General features: G+C 42.7%; 1 protein-coding gene across 1 annotated transcript; it reads right to left on the bottom strand.

Annotated features, from left to right (window-relative positions):
* Positions 1 to 238: 238 nt before the first annotated feature.
* On the bottom strand, positions 239 to 12798 carry phax (phosphorylated adaptor for RNA export). Its single transcript, XM_072281077.1, has 5 exons — positions 12631 to 12798; positions 10454 to 11139; positions 5872 to 5992; positions 5415 to 5498; positions 239 to 2841 (listed from the first exon to the last, which is right to left on the bottom strand). Exons 1-5 carry the CDS (start codon positions 12790 to 12792, stop codon positions 2569 to 2571), a joined length of 1326 nt encoding a protein of 441 aa, XP_072137178.1. The 5' UTR covers positions 12793 to 12798; the 3' UTR covers positions 239 to 2568.
* Between the last annotated feature and the right edge of the window lie 6396 nt (positions 12799 to 19194).

Below are 19194 nucleotides of genomic sequence, written 5' to 3'. Positions count from 1 at the left end.
AGGACACTCAAAGCTGCTATGCAGGTTGACTCTGTGGTAAAGAAGGCATACGGAGCATTGGCCTTCATCAATCGTGGGATTGAGTTTAAGAGCCAAGAAGTAATGTTGCAGCTATATAGGACCCTGGTCAGACCCCACTTGGAATTGTCACATACCCCGTGACGGGTTAAAGAACCAGCAGAAATGGAAAACACTTTGGAGTCCAGTATTGCCATTAGCTAATATTATTTATTAGTAACTATGCAATACACTAATATAAATCAGATATATTAAACAGGTTAGCAATGATTATATATAAGTAAGTAAATCAGTAAGTGTGGAAATATATATGAAAAACCAAGCTTCTTCAAGTCTAGGGGTAAATAGATAGTCTTACACTAATGAGTAAAGTTCAGTTCAGTTCGTGGTATTGCGTTGAGTACTGATGGAGAGAGAGAGGGAGAGATTTGAGTCTTCAGTTGAGCTGACGCCGTCGATCTTCTTCTTGTCCTCAGAAATCCTTTAAAAGTCACCCACTGTGACCACAACGAAGGGGATCGTTTTTCTGTGGTGGAGTTATCAACCCAAGCAAGGTTGGACACATGGACAACTCCCCACTGGTCAATCCCTTTTCTCCCTGCAAGAGCCACTGATCGATTCTCCAAGAGCCCACTTCTTCTGCAGGCACAACAAAGCTCATTCAGTGCTCAAAACATGTGCCTGAGATCTATCATCTGACCTCCTACTTATCTCACCGTACTAGGTACCAACTATCATTCAAATAACTCCGCCTTTATCTGTGTAAAAAATATACAAGCATGCCATGTCCTTGGGAAGTATAAACATGCTGCTGAAAAATCATAACATCCATTGTCCTTCAAATAACACTGCCCTCGGTCACCATAGCGACTTACGAGCTGCTCGGTGCCTTCTCTCTCCAACTCAGCAGAAATCCAAAAGTTATTCTCATGCCCTAAAGTGTCAGTCCAAAAGTTAGTCTTCATCTCTCTTAAAAACATGTCAGTGTTAAATAACTCTCAACCTCTCTTTTCAAAAGCACAGTTCATGGGGGTAATTCAGGACCCCGTCACAGAGTAGTGTGCTTAATTCTGGTCGCCTCACTACAGGAAGGATGTGGAAACTATAGAAAGCGTGCAGACAAGATTTACAAGGATGTTGTCTGAATTGGGAAGCATGCCTGATGTGAATAGGTTCAGTGAACTTGGCCTTTTCTTCTTGGAGTGACAGAGGATGAGAGGTGACCTAATAGAGGTGTACAAGATAATGAGGGATTGATCATGTGGATAGTAAAGGCTTTTTCCCAAGGCTAAGAAGGCATAGTTTTAAGGTGCTTGGAAGTAAGTACAGAGGACATGTCAGGGGTAAAACTTTTTATGCAGAGTGGTGAGTACGTGGAATGGGCTGCCGGCCGTGGCGAAAACAATAGGGTCTTTTAAGAGACTCCTGGATGGATACATGGAGCTTAGAAAAAGAGGGCTATGGGTAAGCCTAGGTAGTTCTAAGGCTACCGTGTTCTGCACAGCTTTGTAGGCCGAAGGGCCTGTATTATGCTCTAGGTTTTCTATGTTTCTATCAGCAGTTTCTGAGATACTCAAACCAGCTTGTCTAGCACCAACTATCATGCTCTTGTGCATTGAGTATTTACATGATTGAATGATTAATGAGCACTGGTGTACCTAATAAAGTGGTTATTGAGTGTATTTGTACGCTGTTAGATTATATTCATTGATATCTAGTTTACTTTAAAGTCAAGGTAGTTTGGTTGTTTGATCCCTCTCACATGACAGTTATTTCCTTCCCCCCACCCAACCAGGTCCATACACAATAGTAATTGCTCACTACTGGCTCACAAACCAGGAGTCTTCGCTCTATTCTGTCAATTTAAAAATATTAAAACTAACCACTGGTCTTCTCTGCTTAGGTGCAAATCATCCCATTATTCCCAGTTTCTCCACAGATGGTAGTTTTCCAGCATCATTAAGAATATGTGTTGCATAATGACTTGTAATTTTTAGTGTATTAGTATATCTGAACCATTGCATTGTATATATAGGTCATCATTTTATGTATTTCATACTGCTATTAATAAAACCCAATTACTAAATACCTTTTCAGTGTTTCAAATAATTTTGTACAAGGAACCCAAGTTATTTATATTCATTCAATATAGTTTTCTTTGTTTTTAAAACCAGATTCATTTCTGCTGAAATGAATCAAATGACCTGCAAAGAATATCTGCATTTTATTCTTTAAAAAAGTTCTCCAAAATAATCGATGTGCACCAAGATAAATTTACAGAATATTGATCACAAATACACTGCTGTAATTTACTTTTGCTAATATGAATGTGTTGCTTTATGTTATATCTTTAACAATACTGTGAGATTGAAACAGTGACAACACTAATTTACAAGTTGACAAACAATCACCACCATAAAGAATCAAAAATGAAACCATGATGAGGCGTTTTAAATGTAACACATTTCAAATTGAAATTTCAATGAGATCAGCAATGCAGTAACAATGATTACATCTGTTTTGTAGTAATGTCAGTATTTTTAGAATTATTCAAAATATTTCCAAATCATTACTATGATCAAGGTCAATTGCATCTTCTAGATCTAATGTTGACTTATCCATCTGAACTTCTTCTGTATCTTCAACAGAAGCCAAAGCATCATTTGTGTCACTAGCAAAAGTCTCTCGTGAAGCATCATCATCTACTTGCAAATTCAGATCCTTGATTGCCTGTTTCATCTTTTTTCCAATTATGTGACGCCTCCTTTTCTTAGCTGCCTTTTTGGAATTATATTCCTTCTGATTTTCATCATAAAATATTTCCTGTTGATTGAAATCACGAAACATTTTCATTTTAATATAATTGTAATTTAAGCCTTCTAAAAAAGATAAATGCTGCATTTTGTAATAATATTTTCAAAGTTTAACCATGAAATTAATAAGAAACCAGAGTCAAAACTATCTAAGCATCTACAATGAAGGAAGCGAGTGATGTCAGAGGATGGACATGAGGAGCCTTGTAGATAACAATTGGTTCAAGGCCAATCTGAGGAACCTGAGCAGAAGATTAATAACACATGCATTAACAGATTCTTGGGACTTCAAAGAACAAAAGGATCACATTAATACATGCGGACTCGCTCAAGAGACCATTCTTAACAACAAAAGTAGCTGAAATAACATTCATCGGTTGTCTAGCTGTTTATGTACACTCAGTGGCAACTTTATTAGGTACAAGAAATACCTATTAAAGTGGTCACTGAGTGTACTTCTGGATGTTTATTGTCTCCTGCTGTAGCCCATCCACTTTAAGGTTCAATGTGTTGTGCATTCAGAGATGTTTTTCTGCACACCACGGTTATAATGCCTTGTTATTTGAGCTGCTGTTGCCTTCCTGTTGGCTTGAACCAGCCTAGCCAATTTCCTCTGACCTCCCTCATTAACAAGGCATTTCGCCCACAGAACTGCCACTCACTGGATGTTTTTTGCATCATTCTCTGTAAACTCTAGAGACTGTTGTGCATGAAAATCCCAAAAGATCAGCACTTTCTTAGATACTCAAGACACCTTGTCTGGCATCAACAAACATTCCATGGTTGAAGTCACTTAGATCATATTTCTTGCCCGTTCTGATATTTAGTCTGAACAACAACAGAACCTCCTGAACATGTCTGGATGCTTTCATGCACTGAGTTGCTGCCACATCATTGGCTGATTAGATATGTGCATATGAGCAGTGGCACAGGTGTTCTAATAAAGTGGCCACTGAGTGTATGTACACTTCAAGCAGTTAATCCCAAATGAAGATTAAGAGCTCAAAAGGTTTAAAAGCAAAATAAGGCATTATGGCAACACACATAAAAGTTGCTGGTGAATGCAGCAGGCCAGGCAGCATCTCTAGGAAGAGGTAGAGTCAAAGTTTTGGGCCGAGACCCTTCGTCAGGACTAACTGAAAGAAGAGCTAGTAAGAGATTTGAAAGTGGGAGGGGGAGGGGGAGAAAAAGATCTGAAATGATACAGGAGGCATAGGGAGAAAGAAAGGGGGGGAAGCCCAGAGGATGGGCAAGTAGTGAGAGGGACAGAGGGAGAAAAAGGAGAGAGAGAAAAACATATATATATATATATATATATATATATATATATATATATATATAAATATATATATATACACACACACACACACACACACACACACACACACACAATAATAAATAAATAAATAACGGATGGGGTACGAGGGGGAGGAGGGGCATTAGCGGAAGTTTGAGAAGTCAATATTCATGCCATCAGGTTGGAGGCTACCCAGACGGAATATAAGGTGTTCTTCTTCCAACCTGAATGTGGCTTCATCTTTACAGTAGAGCAGGCCGTCGATAAACATATCAGAATGGGAATGGGATGTGGAGTTAAAATGTGTGGCCACTGGGAGATCCTGCTGTCTCCGGCGGACAGAGCATAGGTGTCCAATGAAACAGTCCCCCAGTCTGCGTCGTGTCTCGCCAATATATAGAAGACTGCATTGGGGGCACCGGACGCAGTACATCACCCCAGCCAACTCACAGGTGAAGTGTCGCCTCACCTGGAAGGAGTGTCTGGGGCCCTGAATGGTAGTGAGGGAGGTAGTGTAAGGGCATCTGTAGCACTTGTTCCACTGACAAGGATAAGTGCCGGGAGGGATGGGGGGGGGGGGGGCGCAAATGGACAAGGGAGTCGCGTAGGGAGAGATCTCTGTGGAAAGCAGAGGAGGGGGGGAAGATGTGCTTAGTGGTGGGATCCCGTTGGAGGTGGTGGAAGTTATGGAGAATTATATGTTGGACCCGGAGGCTAGTGGGGTGGTAGGTGAGGACAAGGGGAACATTTTAATTTATTATATATGTATTCTTTTTTTCTCCCTCTGTTCCTCTCACTATACTCCTTGCCCATCCTCTGGGCTCCCCCCCCCTTCTTTCTCCCTAGGCCTCCCGTCCCATAATCCTCTCATATCCCTTTTGCCAATCAACTGTCCAGCTCTTGGCTCCATCCCTCCCCCTCCTGATTTCTTCTATCATTTTGGATCTCCCCCTCCCCCTCCCACTTTCAAATCTCTTACTAGCTCTTCTTTCAGTTAGTCCTAACGAAGGGCCTTGGCCTGAACATCGACTGTACCCCTTCCTACAGTTGCTGCTTCGCCTGCTGCATTCACCAGCAACTTTTACGTGTGTTGCTTGAAATTCCAGCATCTGCAGATTTCCTTGTGTAAGGCATTATGGCATTCTCATTGTTGCTCTGCCAAGACTGGCTAACATATGTATATCACAATTTTCATAAAGTTTTTATTCATGCAGATAGTGAGATGCAAGAAAAATAGGTGACCATTTAATTCTCAAATTCATCAATCAAATCTGTCGGACTCTAACCTTTATCTGATCTTGAGTGATACTTGGAGTATTTTTCAACAACTGTAGGTAAACGCCACCAGGTGTTCTTCTGCGACTGCCATCCTGTGTAAAAGAAAAGCAGCATCCTTAGTTTTTAGTAAATTGCGTGAAATCCTATTGATGACACTCAGTTGATGGCATTTCCCTTCACTGATCTTCCTGGAGCATTATTTCTTCAGTTCAAACTCCCCTGCATAAACAATTGATGAAAACACATTCAAAACCAACAGCATTGCAAGAGAAATATTGGCACTTTCCTTTCTTCCAAACTCACAAAAGCCAAATATAACACACCCATCATTAGCTCAGGCATCATTAGTTAACTAAATAAAGTGTGGAGAGCAAGACCAAGACTTTAGAGATATACATGGTTCAGTTATCATTGAATCAGGTTGTCATTGATGGAACATTCTAAAGTAGAAAATCTATTACATACAAAAATCATGAGTCCACCATTCTGTTCAACCTCAGCTGTTTGTATCAAGAGTTCTATTGCTTTCTTCTTTCCAATAGTTTGCACAACCCTATGTATCAAGGCAGCTTTTGGCTCTCGGAGTCTGCAATTTAAAATTAAAATTTTAGTAATTGTTCCATATCACTTATTTCATAACATTCATACAGCTCACCAACAACAGTTAACAATGTAAAGGCTATTTTATAAAAATATATATACTCTGCTGAAGAAATTAAACATATGGCCAACACCGATGTTTCAAAGGATGAGCTCCTGTCTTAGGTGATCTAGTCTCTGTTCCCCTCCAAGAGTAAAGTTGATCTGCCAGACAGATTTTTCTTGCCAAATGATTTACAGTGCCTATAAAAAGTATTCACTCTCCCCTTGGAAGTTTTCATGTTTTATTGTTTTTCAACATTAAATCACAGTGGATTTCATTTGCCTTTTTTGACACTGATCAGCAGAAAAAGACTCTTTCATGTCAAAGTAAAAACAGATCTCTATAAACCGATCTAAATTAATTACAAATATAAAGGACAATAATTAATTGCATAAGGATTCACCTCCTTTAACATGACACACCAAATCATCACTGGTGAGGCCAATTGGTTCTAGAAGTCACATAATCAGTTAAATGGAGATCACCTGTGTGCAGTCAAGCTGTTTCAATTGATTGTAGTGAAAATACTGTACCTGGAAGGTCCAACTGCTGGTGAGTCAGTATCCTGGTAAAAACTACACCACGAAGACAAAAGAACACTCCAAGCAACTCCGCAAAAGGTTATTGAAAAGCACAAGTCAGGAGATGCATACATGAAAATTTCCAAGTCACTGAATTGAGTACAATTAAGTCAATCATCAAGAAACTGAAAAAATATGGCACAACTGTAAATCTACCTAGAGCAGGCCATCCTCAGAAACTAGATGACAGTGCAAGAAGGGGAGTAGTGAGGGAGGCCACCAGGAGACCTATGACAACCCTGAAGGAGTTGCAAGCTTTAGTGGCTGAGATGGGGAAGACTGTGTTTACAAGAACTGTTGCCTGGATACTTCACCAGTTGCACGTTTATGGGAGAGTGGCAAAAAGAAAGCCACTGTTGAAAAAAAATTCACATGAAATTTCATCTAGAGTTTACCGGAAGGCACATGGGAGATGCTGAAATCAGCTAGAAGAAAATTCTATGGTCTGATGAAACCAAAATTGAACCTTTTGGCTATCAGACTAAATGCTATGTTTGGCGTAAGCCAAAAACTGCAGATCATTAAAAACCCACCGTCCTTACTGTGTAGCATGGTGGTGGCTGCATCATGATGTAGGGATGCTTCACTGCAGCAGGCCCTGTTAGGGTTGTGAAGGTAGAGGACAAAATGAATGCAGCAAAATACAGGGAAATCCTGCAGGAAAACCTGATGCAGTCTGCAAGAGAGCGGCGACCTAGGAGATTTGCTTTCCAGCAAGACAATGACCCCAAGCACAAAACCAAAGCTACACAGGAATGGCTAAACAACAAAGCTAATGTCCTGGATGGCCAAGTCAGAGCCCAGACCTCAATCCAATTGAGAATTCTTGGCTGGACTTGAAAAGGGCTGTTCACTTGCGATCCCCATGCAATCTGACAGAACGTGAGCAGTTTTGTAAAGAAGAATGGGGAAAATTGAAGTTTCCAGATCTGCAAATCTGAAAGAGACCTATTCACACCGACTCAAGGCTGTAATTGCTGCCAAAGGTGCAGCTACTAAATATTGATTGGGGGGGGGGGGCGGGGGGTGAATAACCACCCGATAGGTTTCAATGAGGTCACCCCATCTTCAAAATTCCAGTGAATACAGGCCCAGAGCCATCAAACGCTCTTTATATGTCAATCCTGGAATCATTTTTATGAAATTCCTTTGAACTCTATCCAGTTTCAGCAGATCCTTTCTAAGATAAGGGGCAGAAAGCCGTTCACAATACTCCACTTGTGCAATCAATTATTTTGTATTTTATACTTGTAATTAGTTTGGATACTTTGTAGGGATCTATTTTCACTTTGCCATGAGAGTCTTTTTCTGTTGATCAGTGTCAAAAAGGCAAATGAAATCCACTGTGATTCAATGTTGAAAAACAACAAAAAATGAAAAGTTCCAGGGGTGTGGTGAATACTTTTTATAGGCACTGCGTTTAGTGATTATAACACACTACACACAGGTAGTTCTGCTATAACATAATAGTTTCATTCCTAAGAAATCTTTTATTATAGCAGATCACATTATTAAAAACTGTGCCAATAGAAAAAGGGGGATTTGGCCTAGAGAATTTTAAACTTGCAAAATCAAGTCATTTTTCTTTCAGGAACAAAGTTGATTTTAGCCAAAGTTTATTTTGTTACTCCAACACAAAAAAGCCATATGTTACATTGTTTGTTATAACAAGTATCAATAGAAGCGACTTTTTGTTAATTTCCAAGCGTTCCCATGTGAAACTAGCATCCTTTGTTCCTAAGAGATTGATGTCTGATTATTGTGGGGAGGTTACATTTCAAACAGTTTCCACCACAACTTCCCCCCCCCACCCCCCAAAGGTGGAAGTGGGCTATTTTTTCAGCCCATTTCCAAAGTAACTAAAAGTTATTCTGCAGTTCCCCACTGCAATTGCATTATAACCAGCTTGATCTGTATAATACAAAACAGTCTTCGCTAATTCTTCAATTGTGTTATATCCAATTTGCATCATAAAAATAAATTATAGCTGAACTACCGTTCCAACTTTTCTGTTCTTGATAATGTACAAAGACTCAGACTGTAATTGTCAGTTTGCTCTCCAAACTGAAAAGTACAACATGATAAGGATGTCCACAATCAACCAGACCTGAAGTGTTACAACTTAACTGTGCATGTATTGTAACACCACAGTCACTAGTGACCTTCCTTACTGGCAGAGAGGAATCAAGTTCTTCAGAAATAAAATGAGAACATTAGTTCATAATCACCTGTAAGGTCATGAGTGATCTTATCTACCTGTATGCCCAGGTAATTTTACATCCTCTTATTATCAAGTGTCCATCTATCTCTGCCATCACCCTACAAGGTGTTCTAACAACTCAAAATTCTCCAAGAGGAAAATTTTCACCTTGTCTTTAATATCCACCTTGTCAAACTTAGGATTTGCATATTTCAATCAAAATCTGTTATTCTTCAGCCTTGCCTATACAACTTTTCCACTAATTCAAACTGCCCATTCCAATTACTTTTCTGAATTTCTTTTAATGCATTACATCCTTTTACATCAATTCCCAGAAACGTTCTCACTAAAGTTATATGTAACTGAGGTATAATTTTTCCCCCTACAGTCCTCCAAAATATGTTCTAAACATAACTGCTATTTGCACATCATACATCATGTTATCCAGTTTCTCCTGCATTTGAGCTTTGCATTCTCACAACAATATTATTTTTTGATCCAACCAAAATGGACAATTTTAACCAGTCTCACATTATACTTTCTTGCGCTTGATCTTTACCCACTTCTTTAACATAGTTATAGGAGCCATGAATCTGTTCTCTATCTGTTTTGTATTCTGTGTTGCGTGTTTATTATGATAACTAGTCACAAGTGGGGGCGTGGTAAAAGTGAAGGGAATAAGTTAAATTCTTGCTTATTTTGTTGCAGTTTGTAGCTTGGGACAGAGGTTTTATCTTTTGCTGATTGCTAAATAATGCTTCCCAACACTGTATAGCACTTAGCTTACACTTGGGTATGCTGAAGTTTCATTGCTCCAAGATTGTATGTTTGCTAATTGCTAATAAAAGATCGAATAAAGGATTCAACTTTTGGAGCAATCATTGGAACCGAGGAATGTGTCATGCGAGTAGGACAACTCTGTAGCAGTTGCAGGCTAGCGGCAATTGTTTTATTTTGGTTTTGCCACTACACCAGGTATAACTCTTTGTAATCTTGTGTCCATTGCATCTGTGCATAGATGCTGCCTGAGTGCTGGTTCTTCCAGCATTTTGTGTGCATTACTATGTACCACGGAAAGGTGGGCAGAGTACATTGGTTGAAGAAGTGGCATTAAAGTGCATGTTTGCATGTGTACATTTACCCCCTGTGGGGACAAAAGCAAAACATAAAAATTAATTGAGTAATTTCAAGGCCATCACATCTTATCAACCAACTTGCTCATGAGTTGCAACTCAGAAAACACTATCTTATATCTGGTGGGATTCCTGTAAAACAAAGCTGTTTTGGAGTGGTTTTCTGATGTTCAGCTATGGAACATTTGACATATGACTTTCAGGTATTGGCCATAAGAGAGGAAAAAAGGAGACCCAGTCTTTGTTAGGCCACTTCACTTGATGCTTGGAAACGGCAAATGGAGGGCCTATTGTTTTAATATTCCTGGCTTCATTTGTTAAAGAGCAATTTAAGAGAATTAAAGGTACTGAATCCAAGTTTGATAACTTCTGCCTGCGCTGAACAAACCACAAAGACTTGGACTACACTGGGCAAAGGAAAATGTTAGGAGCTGCACAGTCTCCAAACTGTTAATGGTACAATGACAACTAATATGCAGCAGCAACTAACCTGTGAGCTATTTCGTCAGAAATCTTGTCTGGACTATCATCTTCAGTAATATCACATTTTCCTTTATAGTCCATTTCAACTCTTTCACCCAGCCTCTCTTTGATAGGTCTTTTTCGCTTGAGGTTGCCTGAATTAGACACTGGCTGTTTTTTGCTGACCTTTCCATCCTGAACATATTCCTCCAATTCTTTTTCTAATTTAGCCAGTTCTTTTTTTTCCTCCTCCTCCTGTTGTTTTCTTATCATTTTCTTTGCCTGTATATAATTGTAAGTCTCAGACTGCCGAGAAGCCATGTCAACGGTGCCTTCCATTCCCAGAATCCCCAGCTCTGTCGCCACAGCATCTTGATTCTGCTCCTGCAGCACACAGCCCCAAACATTGTTAACTTTGTGACCTGTTGTTTTGGCAGGATTGTTTGAAGTTGCAAAACTTTCTCCAGCTGTGCCAAAAGGCATTACTGATGGTTTTCGAGGTACATCGCCTCCATTGTGTGAACACTTCTGTCGTTTTTTACGCCACAACAGTCTTTCTTCTTCTTCAGAGTCTTGCTCACTGTCTTCACTGGAGTTGTCAGATGCAGTGACTCGGTAGCAATTGCTCAAACCAAATGAAGATGGACGAGGTTGAAAGTCATTTTGCTCAGTAAACAGGGTTGCGGAGTAGGTAGGAAGTGCAGATTGCTGGTTCTTGGAATGAAATACAACACAGTTAGTAAGAATGAACAGTTAGTAAGAATGAACATCTCAATCGGTTTAATGACAATTATTTATTTTTCAAAACATTAAATCATAGGTGTAATCACTTGTAATTACACAATTTCACCTTGTTACCAATTTCTCTCTCCACCATTCCAAATCTTGTTTCCCCCAAAATTCCCATTCCATAATTATCCAATAATCAAATATTTTGTTCATACAAAAATTGCATAATAAAATTATTAAGTTTTATGCAATGATTCCCAAAAGCTGTGCAAAATCAGTTTTTTGCCTGCTTATAGCTCTTTGAAATAACCAAGTTCCTTGATCAAAATTACAATAGATGTTTTCTTTATTTAAAAGATGCTGTGATCCATAAAATTACATTTATCCTTTAAATTGCATTAGGAGTTTTTAATACCATTATTAAAACCTCTACACATGGATATTGGGTTTAGAATCAAAGATATAACCTGTAGCTAAATTTGGATTGTTCAATCACAGAAATAATAACTTGCATTACATTATACTTTGGACATAGTAAATTATGCCAAGCATACTGTTGTCAAGCAGAATTTGATACCACGATCTAGGGCAGGATGCTCAAAGAAGTATTCTTTTAAGCATCTTAAAGGGTAAAGGGATGCAGATTGTTCAGGAAATATAACACTGGAGGGTACAGCAGTCAAAATCAGAAATGTACATTCATTGTAGGGACACAGAAAATTCACACATAGAGCAGGACTGGAAAGCATTGCACATGTAAATATGGTAATGGCACCGATGAAGGGATTAATAAAGGTATACAAGTACAATTGAAAATCAAATCAGAATTTAGAATATTATTCAAAGTATTGCTAACAACAATTAATATAGGGTGCAAGGTGTTCCTCGCGCTAGGCTACGAATCAGGCAGCAAAGCTGAACCAAAGATAATGGAATGCACAAGAAGCTGCAGATGCTGGGCTCTCGAGTAATAATCTGCTGTAAAAATTCAGAGCATCCAGTAGCATCTGTGAGAGGAAAGCAATTGTTGACATTTGGACAAATCCTGCATCAGGGCCAATTATTAATGGATGAAGTACGAAGAATGAGAGGGCTGTATTACTATGGTCACAGCCACATATATCAGTTATGTATTTAATCAGATTAGTCATTGTTCTGATAACAGCAAAAATTTAATGGCAGGATTCAAATATGGAGCTGAAATTTCACCACAGATTAGAATGACAATATACAGTACGTCTGGGACACAGCTCGGCACGGATATGGATCGGGGGAGGATCTGAGGAAGAGGTGAAGAGTTTCAAGTAACCGTGGCTCTTCCTCACATCGCCTGGGCCCACCTTACCCCACGTGTGGATGGGCACCGGCTTTACCACGAAGGAGCCCGCAGACTCCTGCATCCTCACAACTGCAGTAGCTCACCAGGCCGCAGCATGAACCCCTGAATACTCCCACACATCACTCCTGCACCGGTACCTGCGACTCGGCGCCGGTTGTCATCTCCGACTCCGACTCTGAGTCCAGCACCTCGCCGTCCTCCAGCGCAGCCTCCATCTCTTCACTCCCGCATTCGGGAAACCTCTGGAGGTAATGAGGGGCCACTTCCGGCCGCCTAGTCCCGCCTTTTCCACATCCCATCGCAGAGTTGCTGCAGCTGTCTTTACGGCTTTCCACCACAGATGGCGCTACCGCTGACTTTATCACCTCCTACTGCAGAGCAGCTGCCGCTGCCTTTATTACCTCCCACCACAGACGGCGCTGCCGCTACCTTTATCACCTCCCCACGCCGCAGCTGTCACTGTCGATACTGCTGCCTTTCCCACCTCCCACCACCGCGGACGCTGTTGCTATCTTTATCACCGGCCACCGCAGCCGTCGTGCCGCTGCCTTTGTCACTTCACACCACTTTATCACGGCTCACCTCACTTAATGGCATTTCACTATGGTGGTCACGAGACCTTTCAGGACTTGTCAGTAATTTTGTTGCAACATCTCTGATCCTTCACAAACTCCCCAGGGGTACTGTTATGTAAACTGGACACGTTGTTTCCCCTGTTACTGTCAAACCAGTATTTTGAAGACGCTTAATATCCTCGCTCTTGAAGTCAACTCCCGATTTATAAATCGCAGAATTTGTTATGTTCAAAATCATTCAGTTAACGTTTGGGACCTGCTTAGTGCAAGAGGTTTGCAAGAGCCTGGAATGGAGCCTCCAGTGTATAGGATTATTGGAGGCTGCAGTGAATTATAGACTTGGCCAGTTCTATCATAGGCACAACCTTCTTTAAGGTGGCATCCATTATTAAGGACCCTCACTGGGATATGTCTTCTTACTATTGTATCATCAGGGAGGAGGTATTGGAGCCTGATGGTTAGCTGCCAATGATTTAGAAACAGCTTCTTCCTCTGCCTTTCAGATTTCTAAACAAGCCCATGAACACTGCCTTGTTATTCCTTTATTACACTGTTTATTTTTTAAATTTATAGATTTTTTTTGTCCTTATACTGTACTGCTGACAAAGAAGAATTATATTTTATGTCTTAAACACATTTTGTGGATGCTGGAAATTCAAAGCAACATACAAAATGCTGGAGGAACTCAGCAGTTCAAGCAGTATTTATGGAGGAGGAGGGGGGCGGGTGAGGTCTGGGCCAGACGTCCCGCTCACCCAGGGAAAGTGTACGTGCAATACATCGCCTCTCGTTTCCCAGAGCAGTGATCGCCACGTGGTCACTGTCTGGCCTGCTAGGCAGGAGGCCACTGCAAATGGCCTCTCCTACATAACTGCATCCCTAGCAACATCTTCTTGCCGGTGCCCCCCGCTTTAATTCCAAGCTTGCTATGTCATGGCATAACCCAGTGTCCGGCAGTATAACTGGATGGGTTCGTTGTTGTTCGTCCATCGTTGACGTCGATGAGGACCTCGACACCATTATGATGGCATCGAGACTAGCGCGTGATTTGGATTTAAGTGAGGGAGAGTTGCGCAGCGTCAGCCTCACTCTCTCTTCCCAATTCCCATCTGGATCCAGTGGCAAGACAGAGTCTAGATGGCTGGAGATGGGACTAGGCGCAGTGGATGACCAGGACGTCTTCTGTGTCTTGTCCTGCTCTACATGTTCCACGACGCTTGCAGAGACCGCTGCCTTGACTGTTGGACCTTCCGTTGGTCTCGTCCACTCAATCCGCCGGAGTCTGTCTTCACATGCTGGGATAGACAACTCCCTATCTCACCGAGGGTTTGAGACCCATCGGCTACCCTCACCTGGTTTAGCCAGCTTGTCAAAGCCGTTGCCCAGGGTGTGGCCGCTGTCACATGCAAACAGCTACGGGGAGCCATAGGTGAGAGCTGAGTGCCAGGTGGGGACCAAAGGTGGACTAACCGCCCTAAAAAGGACGCAACATGTTCCCCCACCAGAGGTGCTACCCCTCCCTGACACCCCATACACCCAACTGGATGGGTAGGATGGGCTCGTTAGCCTTGGTTGGCAGCCAGCCTAAGAGAAGGACAACTCTGAATCCAAACCCAGGCAGGTGGGGCTCGTTAGCCTTGTCAGGCCATCCACCTCCGAGAAGGACACTCCGACGTAAATCCTACGACCCGAGGACCTCGCTGTCACCGTCCCAGCTTGCTGGGCTATGGCAGGTGAACCCCGGGTGTAAAGGGTGGGGCCAGTACCGCGCATACTGCACTTCACCTAAAATACCATTGCGTTGCACACCAAACTCCACAAGTTCTTTGTCTGCTGTTGGGAACAAGGTAAACTACCACAGGACCTCTATGATGCAGTCATCATCGCCCTGTATAAGAACAAGGGGGAAAAGTCCGACTGCTCCAACTACCGGGGGATAACTCTTCTCTCTATTGCAGGAAAAATCCTCGCAAGAGTACTCCTGAACAGGTTGGTGCCCATCATTGCAGAAGAACACCTCCCGGAGAGCCAGTGTGGCTTCAGAGTCAACAGGAACACCACCGACATGGTATTTGTTCTCAGGCAGCTCCAAGAGAAATGTAGGGAACAGATCAAGGGATTGTACGTGATATTTGTCGACCTTGCCAAAGTGTTTGACACCGTGAGCAGGGAAGGTCTGTGGCAAATCATGAGATTTCCTCAGCATGGTCATCCAGCTACATGAAGATCAGAGTGGCCAAGTTAGACACAACAACAACCTCTCAGAACCCTTCCCAATAGGCAACGGAGTAAAGTAAGGCTGCGTTCTCGCGCTGACTCTCTTCACCACCTTCTGCAGCATGATGCTCGAAAGGGCCACAGAAGACCTTGATGACGAGGACGGTGTTTACATCCAATACCGCACCGATGGCAGCCTGTTCAACCTGAGGTGACTACAGTCTCACACCAAGACATTGGAGCAACTCATCTGAGAGCTACTCTTCGCCGACGATGCTGCCCTTGTTGCCCACATAGAAACAGCCCTGCAGCGTATAACATCCTGCTTCGCAGAGGCTGCTAAACTGTTCGGACTGGAAGTCAGCTTGAAGAAGACAGAAGTTCTCCATCAGCCCGCACCTCAGGAAGATTACCACCCTCCCCACATCACCATCAGTGAGGTAGAGCTGAAGACAGTCCACCAGTTCAGCTACCTGGGGTGCACCATCTCATCAGATGCCAAGAGCGACAAAGAGATTGGCAAAGGCAAACAGCGCATTCAGCAGGCTGTACAAAAGAGTCTGGAACAACAAGCATTTGAAGAAAGGCACAAAGATCAGTGTGTACAGAGCCATTGTACTGACCACCCTCCTGTACGACTCTGAGTCGTGGGTCACCTGCCATCACCACCTACGACTCCTTGAGCGTTTCCACCAGCGCTGCCTCCACACCATCCTCAACATCCACTGGAGTGACTTCGTCACCAACATCGAAGTCCTCGAACAGGCGGAGGTCACCAGCATCGAGGCCGTGCTGTTGAAGACGCAGCTGTGCTGGGCAGGGCACGTCTCCAGGATGGAGGATCATCGCCTGCCCAAGATTGTGCTGTATGGCAAACTCTCCACTGGCTACCGTGACAGAGGGGGCACCGAAGAAGAGGTACAAGGACTCTCTGAAGAAATCCCTTGGTGCCTGTCACATTGACCATAACCAGTAGTCTAATCTAGCCTCCGATCACGAGGCCTGGCAACCACTAGTCTGTCTCCTCCTTCGAGAACGCACGCAGGGCTGGCATTGAGGGCAAAAAGAGAAGGAGGAAGAACTGTGACACAACAGCACCAAACCCAGAACAGAATTTCCCTTGCAGCTGCTGTGGCCGGGCCTGCCTGTCCCGTATTGGCCTCGTCAGCCACCAGCGAGCCTGCAGCAGACGTGGGCAGCCCCCTTCCTAAATCTTCGTTCGCAAAACCAAGCCATGATGATGGAGGAGAACAAACAGTTGACTTTTCGGGCTGAAACCCCCCTCATCAGGGCAGGGAAGAAAGGAAAATCAAGCCAGAATAAGAAAGTGGGGGAGTACAAAGAGCTGGCAGGTGATTCGTGTAACGAAGTGGGGGGAAGGTGGCTGTGAATTTTATGTCATATGTCAGTGATAATAATTCTGATTCTGAAGAGGTTTAGATGAAGGATTTGTTAGGTGCACACAGGAGAGTTTCTTAAATAATCATGTAGATTGACCCACAAGAGGAGGGGTCAAAATGGACTTAGTGTTAGGTAATAAGATTGCCCAGGTGGACTGACTTTTTAGTGGAAAAACAATTGGGGAACACTGACCACAACTCTCTGTCTTAAGATAGCTATATGTAACGATAAGAATGGACCTTGTGGGAGAGTATTCAATTGGAGCCAACCAAATTGTGAGAGTACCAGGCAGGAACTAAGGGGAGTTAACAGGGAACAGCTGTTTTGGGGTAAGGTTATATTTGACACGTGCCAGGTGTTTAAAGACTATCTACACTGACTACAGGACGGGTTCAGAAAGAAGGAAGGCCAAGGTAAGGGAACCTTGGATGTTGAGCTCCAATGAGTATCCCTAGTCAGCTCAACCTCTCTCTCTCTCCATTTTATTTTATTTAGCAATACAGTGCAGAGTAGACCCTTCTTGCCATTTGAGCCATGCTGCCCCAGGAGCCCTACAGTCCAGATTCACCCTCACCCAATAATGGAACAATTTAAAATGACCAGTTAACCTACTCAGTAGGACTGTGGGAAGAAACCGGATCACCTGAAGAAACCATGCATTCCACAGGGAGGAATCAGAAACAGATTTATTATTACTGGCATGTAACGTGAAATTTGTTAACTTAGCAGCAGCAGTTCAATGTAATACATAATCTAGCAAAGAGAGAACAAATAATAAATAAAATAAAACAATAAATAAACAAGTAAATCAATTACATATATTGAATAGATTTTTTAATGTGCAAAAGCAGAAATACTGTATATTAAAAAAGTGAGGTAGTGTCCAAAGCTTCAATGTCCATTTAGGAATTGGATGGCAGAGGGGAAGAAGCTGTTCCTGAATCGCTGCAACACACACAAAAAATACTGTTTTTTTTGTGTTGTGTATGTTGCTTGAATTTCCAGCATCTGCAGATTTCCTTGTGTTTGCGTTCCTGAATCGCTGAGTGTATGCCTTCAGGCTTCTGTATCTCCTACCTGATGGTAACAGTGAGAAAAGAGCATGCCCTGTGTGCTGGAGGTCCTTAATAAAGGATGCTGCCTTCTGAGACACCCCTCCCTAAAGATGTCCTGGGTACTTTGTAGGCTAGTGCCCAAGATGGAGCTGACTAGATTTACAACCTTCTGCAGCTTCTTTCGGTCCTGTGCAGTAGCCCCTCCCATACCAGACGGTGATGCAGCCCATCAGAATGCTCTCCATGGTACAACTACAGAAGTTTTTGAGTGTATTTGTTGACATGCCAAATCTCTTCAAATTCTTAATAATGTATAGCTGTTGTCTTGCCTTCTTTATGACTACATCAATATGTTGGGGACCAGGTTAGATCCTCAGAGATCTTGACACCCAGGAACTTGAAGTTGCCCACTCTCTCCTCTTCTGATCCCTCCAATTCTGATCCCTCTATGATACAAAGGTATGTGTTCCTTCATCTTACCCTTGCTGAAGTCCACAATCAGCTATTTCGTCTTACTGACGTTGAGTGCCAGGTTGTTGCTGCGGCACCATTACACTAGTTGGCATATCTCACTCCTGTACGCCCCCTCGTCACCACCTGAGATTCTACCAACAATGGTTGTATGGCCAGCAAATCTATAGATGGTATTTGAGCTATGCCTAGCCGCACAGTCATGTGTATACAGAGAGTAGAGCAGTGGGCTAAGCACACACCCCTGAGGTGCGCTAGTGTTGATCGTCAGTGAAGAGCATATGTTATCACCAATCCGCACAGACTGTGGTCTTCTGCTTAGGAAATTGAGGACCCAGTTGCAGGGGTAGGTACAGAGGCCCAGGTTCTGCAACTTCTCAGTCAGGATTGCGGGAACGATTGTATGAAATGCTGAGCTATAGTCATTGAACAGCATTTTGTGTTGTCTAGGTGTTCTAAAGCCATGTGGGAGCCATTGAGATTGTGTCTGCCATTCACTAATTGTGGTGATAGGCAAATTGCAATGGGTCCAGGTCCTTGCTGAGGCAGGAGTTCAGTCTATTCATAACCAACCTCTCAAAGCATTTCATCACTGTCAATGTGAGTGCTACCGGGCGATAGTCATTAAGGCAACCCACATTATTCTTCTTTGGCACTGGTATTATTGTTGCCTTTTTGAAGCAAGTAGGAACTTCTGCCCGTAGCAGTGAGAGGTTGAAAATGTCCTTGAATATTCCCGCTAGTTGGTTGGCACAGGTTTTCAGAGCCTTACCAGGTCCATTGGGACCTTCTGCCTTACAAGGGTTCACTCTCTTTAAAGACAATCTAACGTCGGCCTCTAAGGCAGAGATCACAGGGTCATCACAGAGACTCCTTAAAGAATGGCACTGGAATTGAACTGTGAACTCCAGAACACCCCAAGCTGTAACGGCAGTGAGCTAACCGCTGTGCTACCATGCCACATGTTTCTAAGTCCCTTGAG

This window comes from Mobula birostris, chromosome 17, assembly GCF_030028105.1.
Source record: "Mobula birostris isolate sMobBir1 chromosome 17, sMobBir1.hap1, whole genome shotgun sequence".
NCBI classification, from domain to species: domain Eukaryota; kingdom Metazoa; phylum Chordata; class Chondrichthyes; order Myliobatiformes; family Myliobatidae; genus Mobula; species Mobula birostris.
Note: the sequence above shows the minus strand (reverse complement) of the source record. Positions and strands in the feature narration are given on the sequence as shown.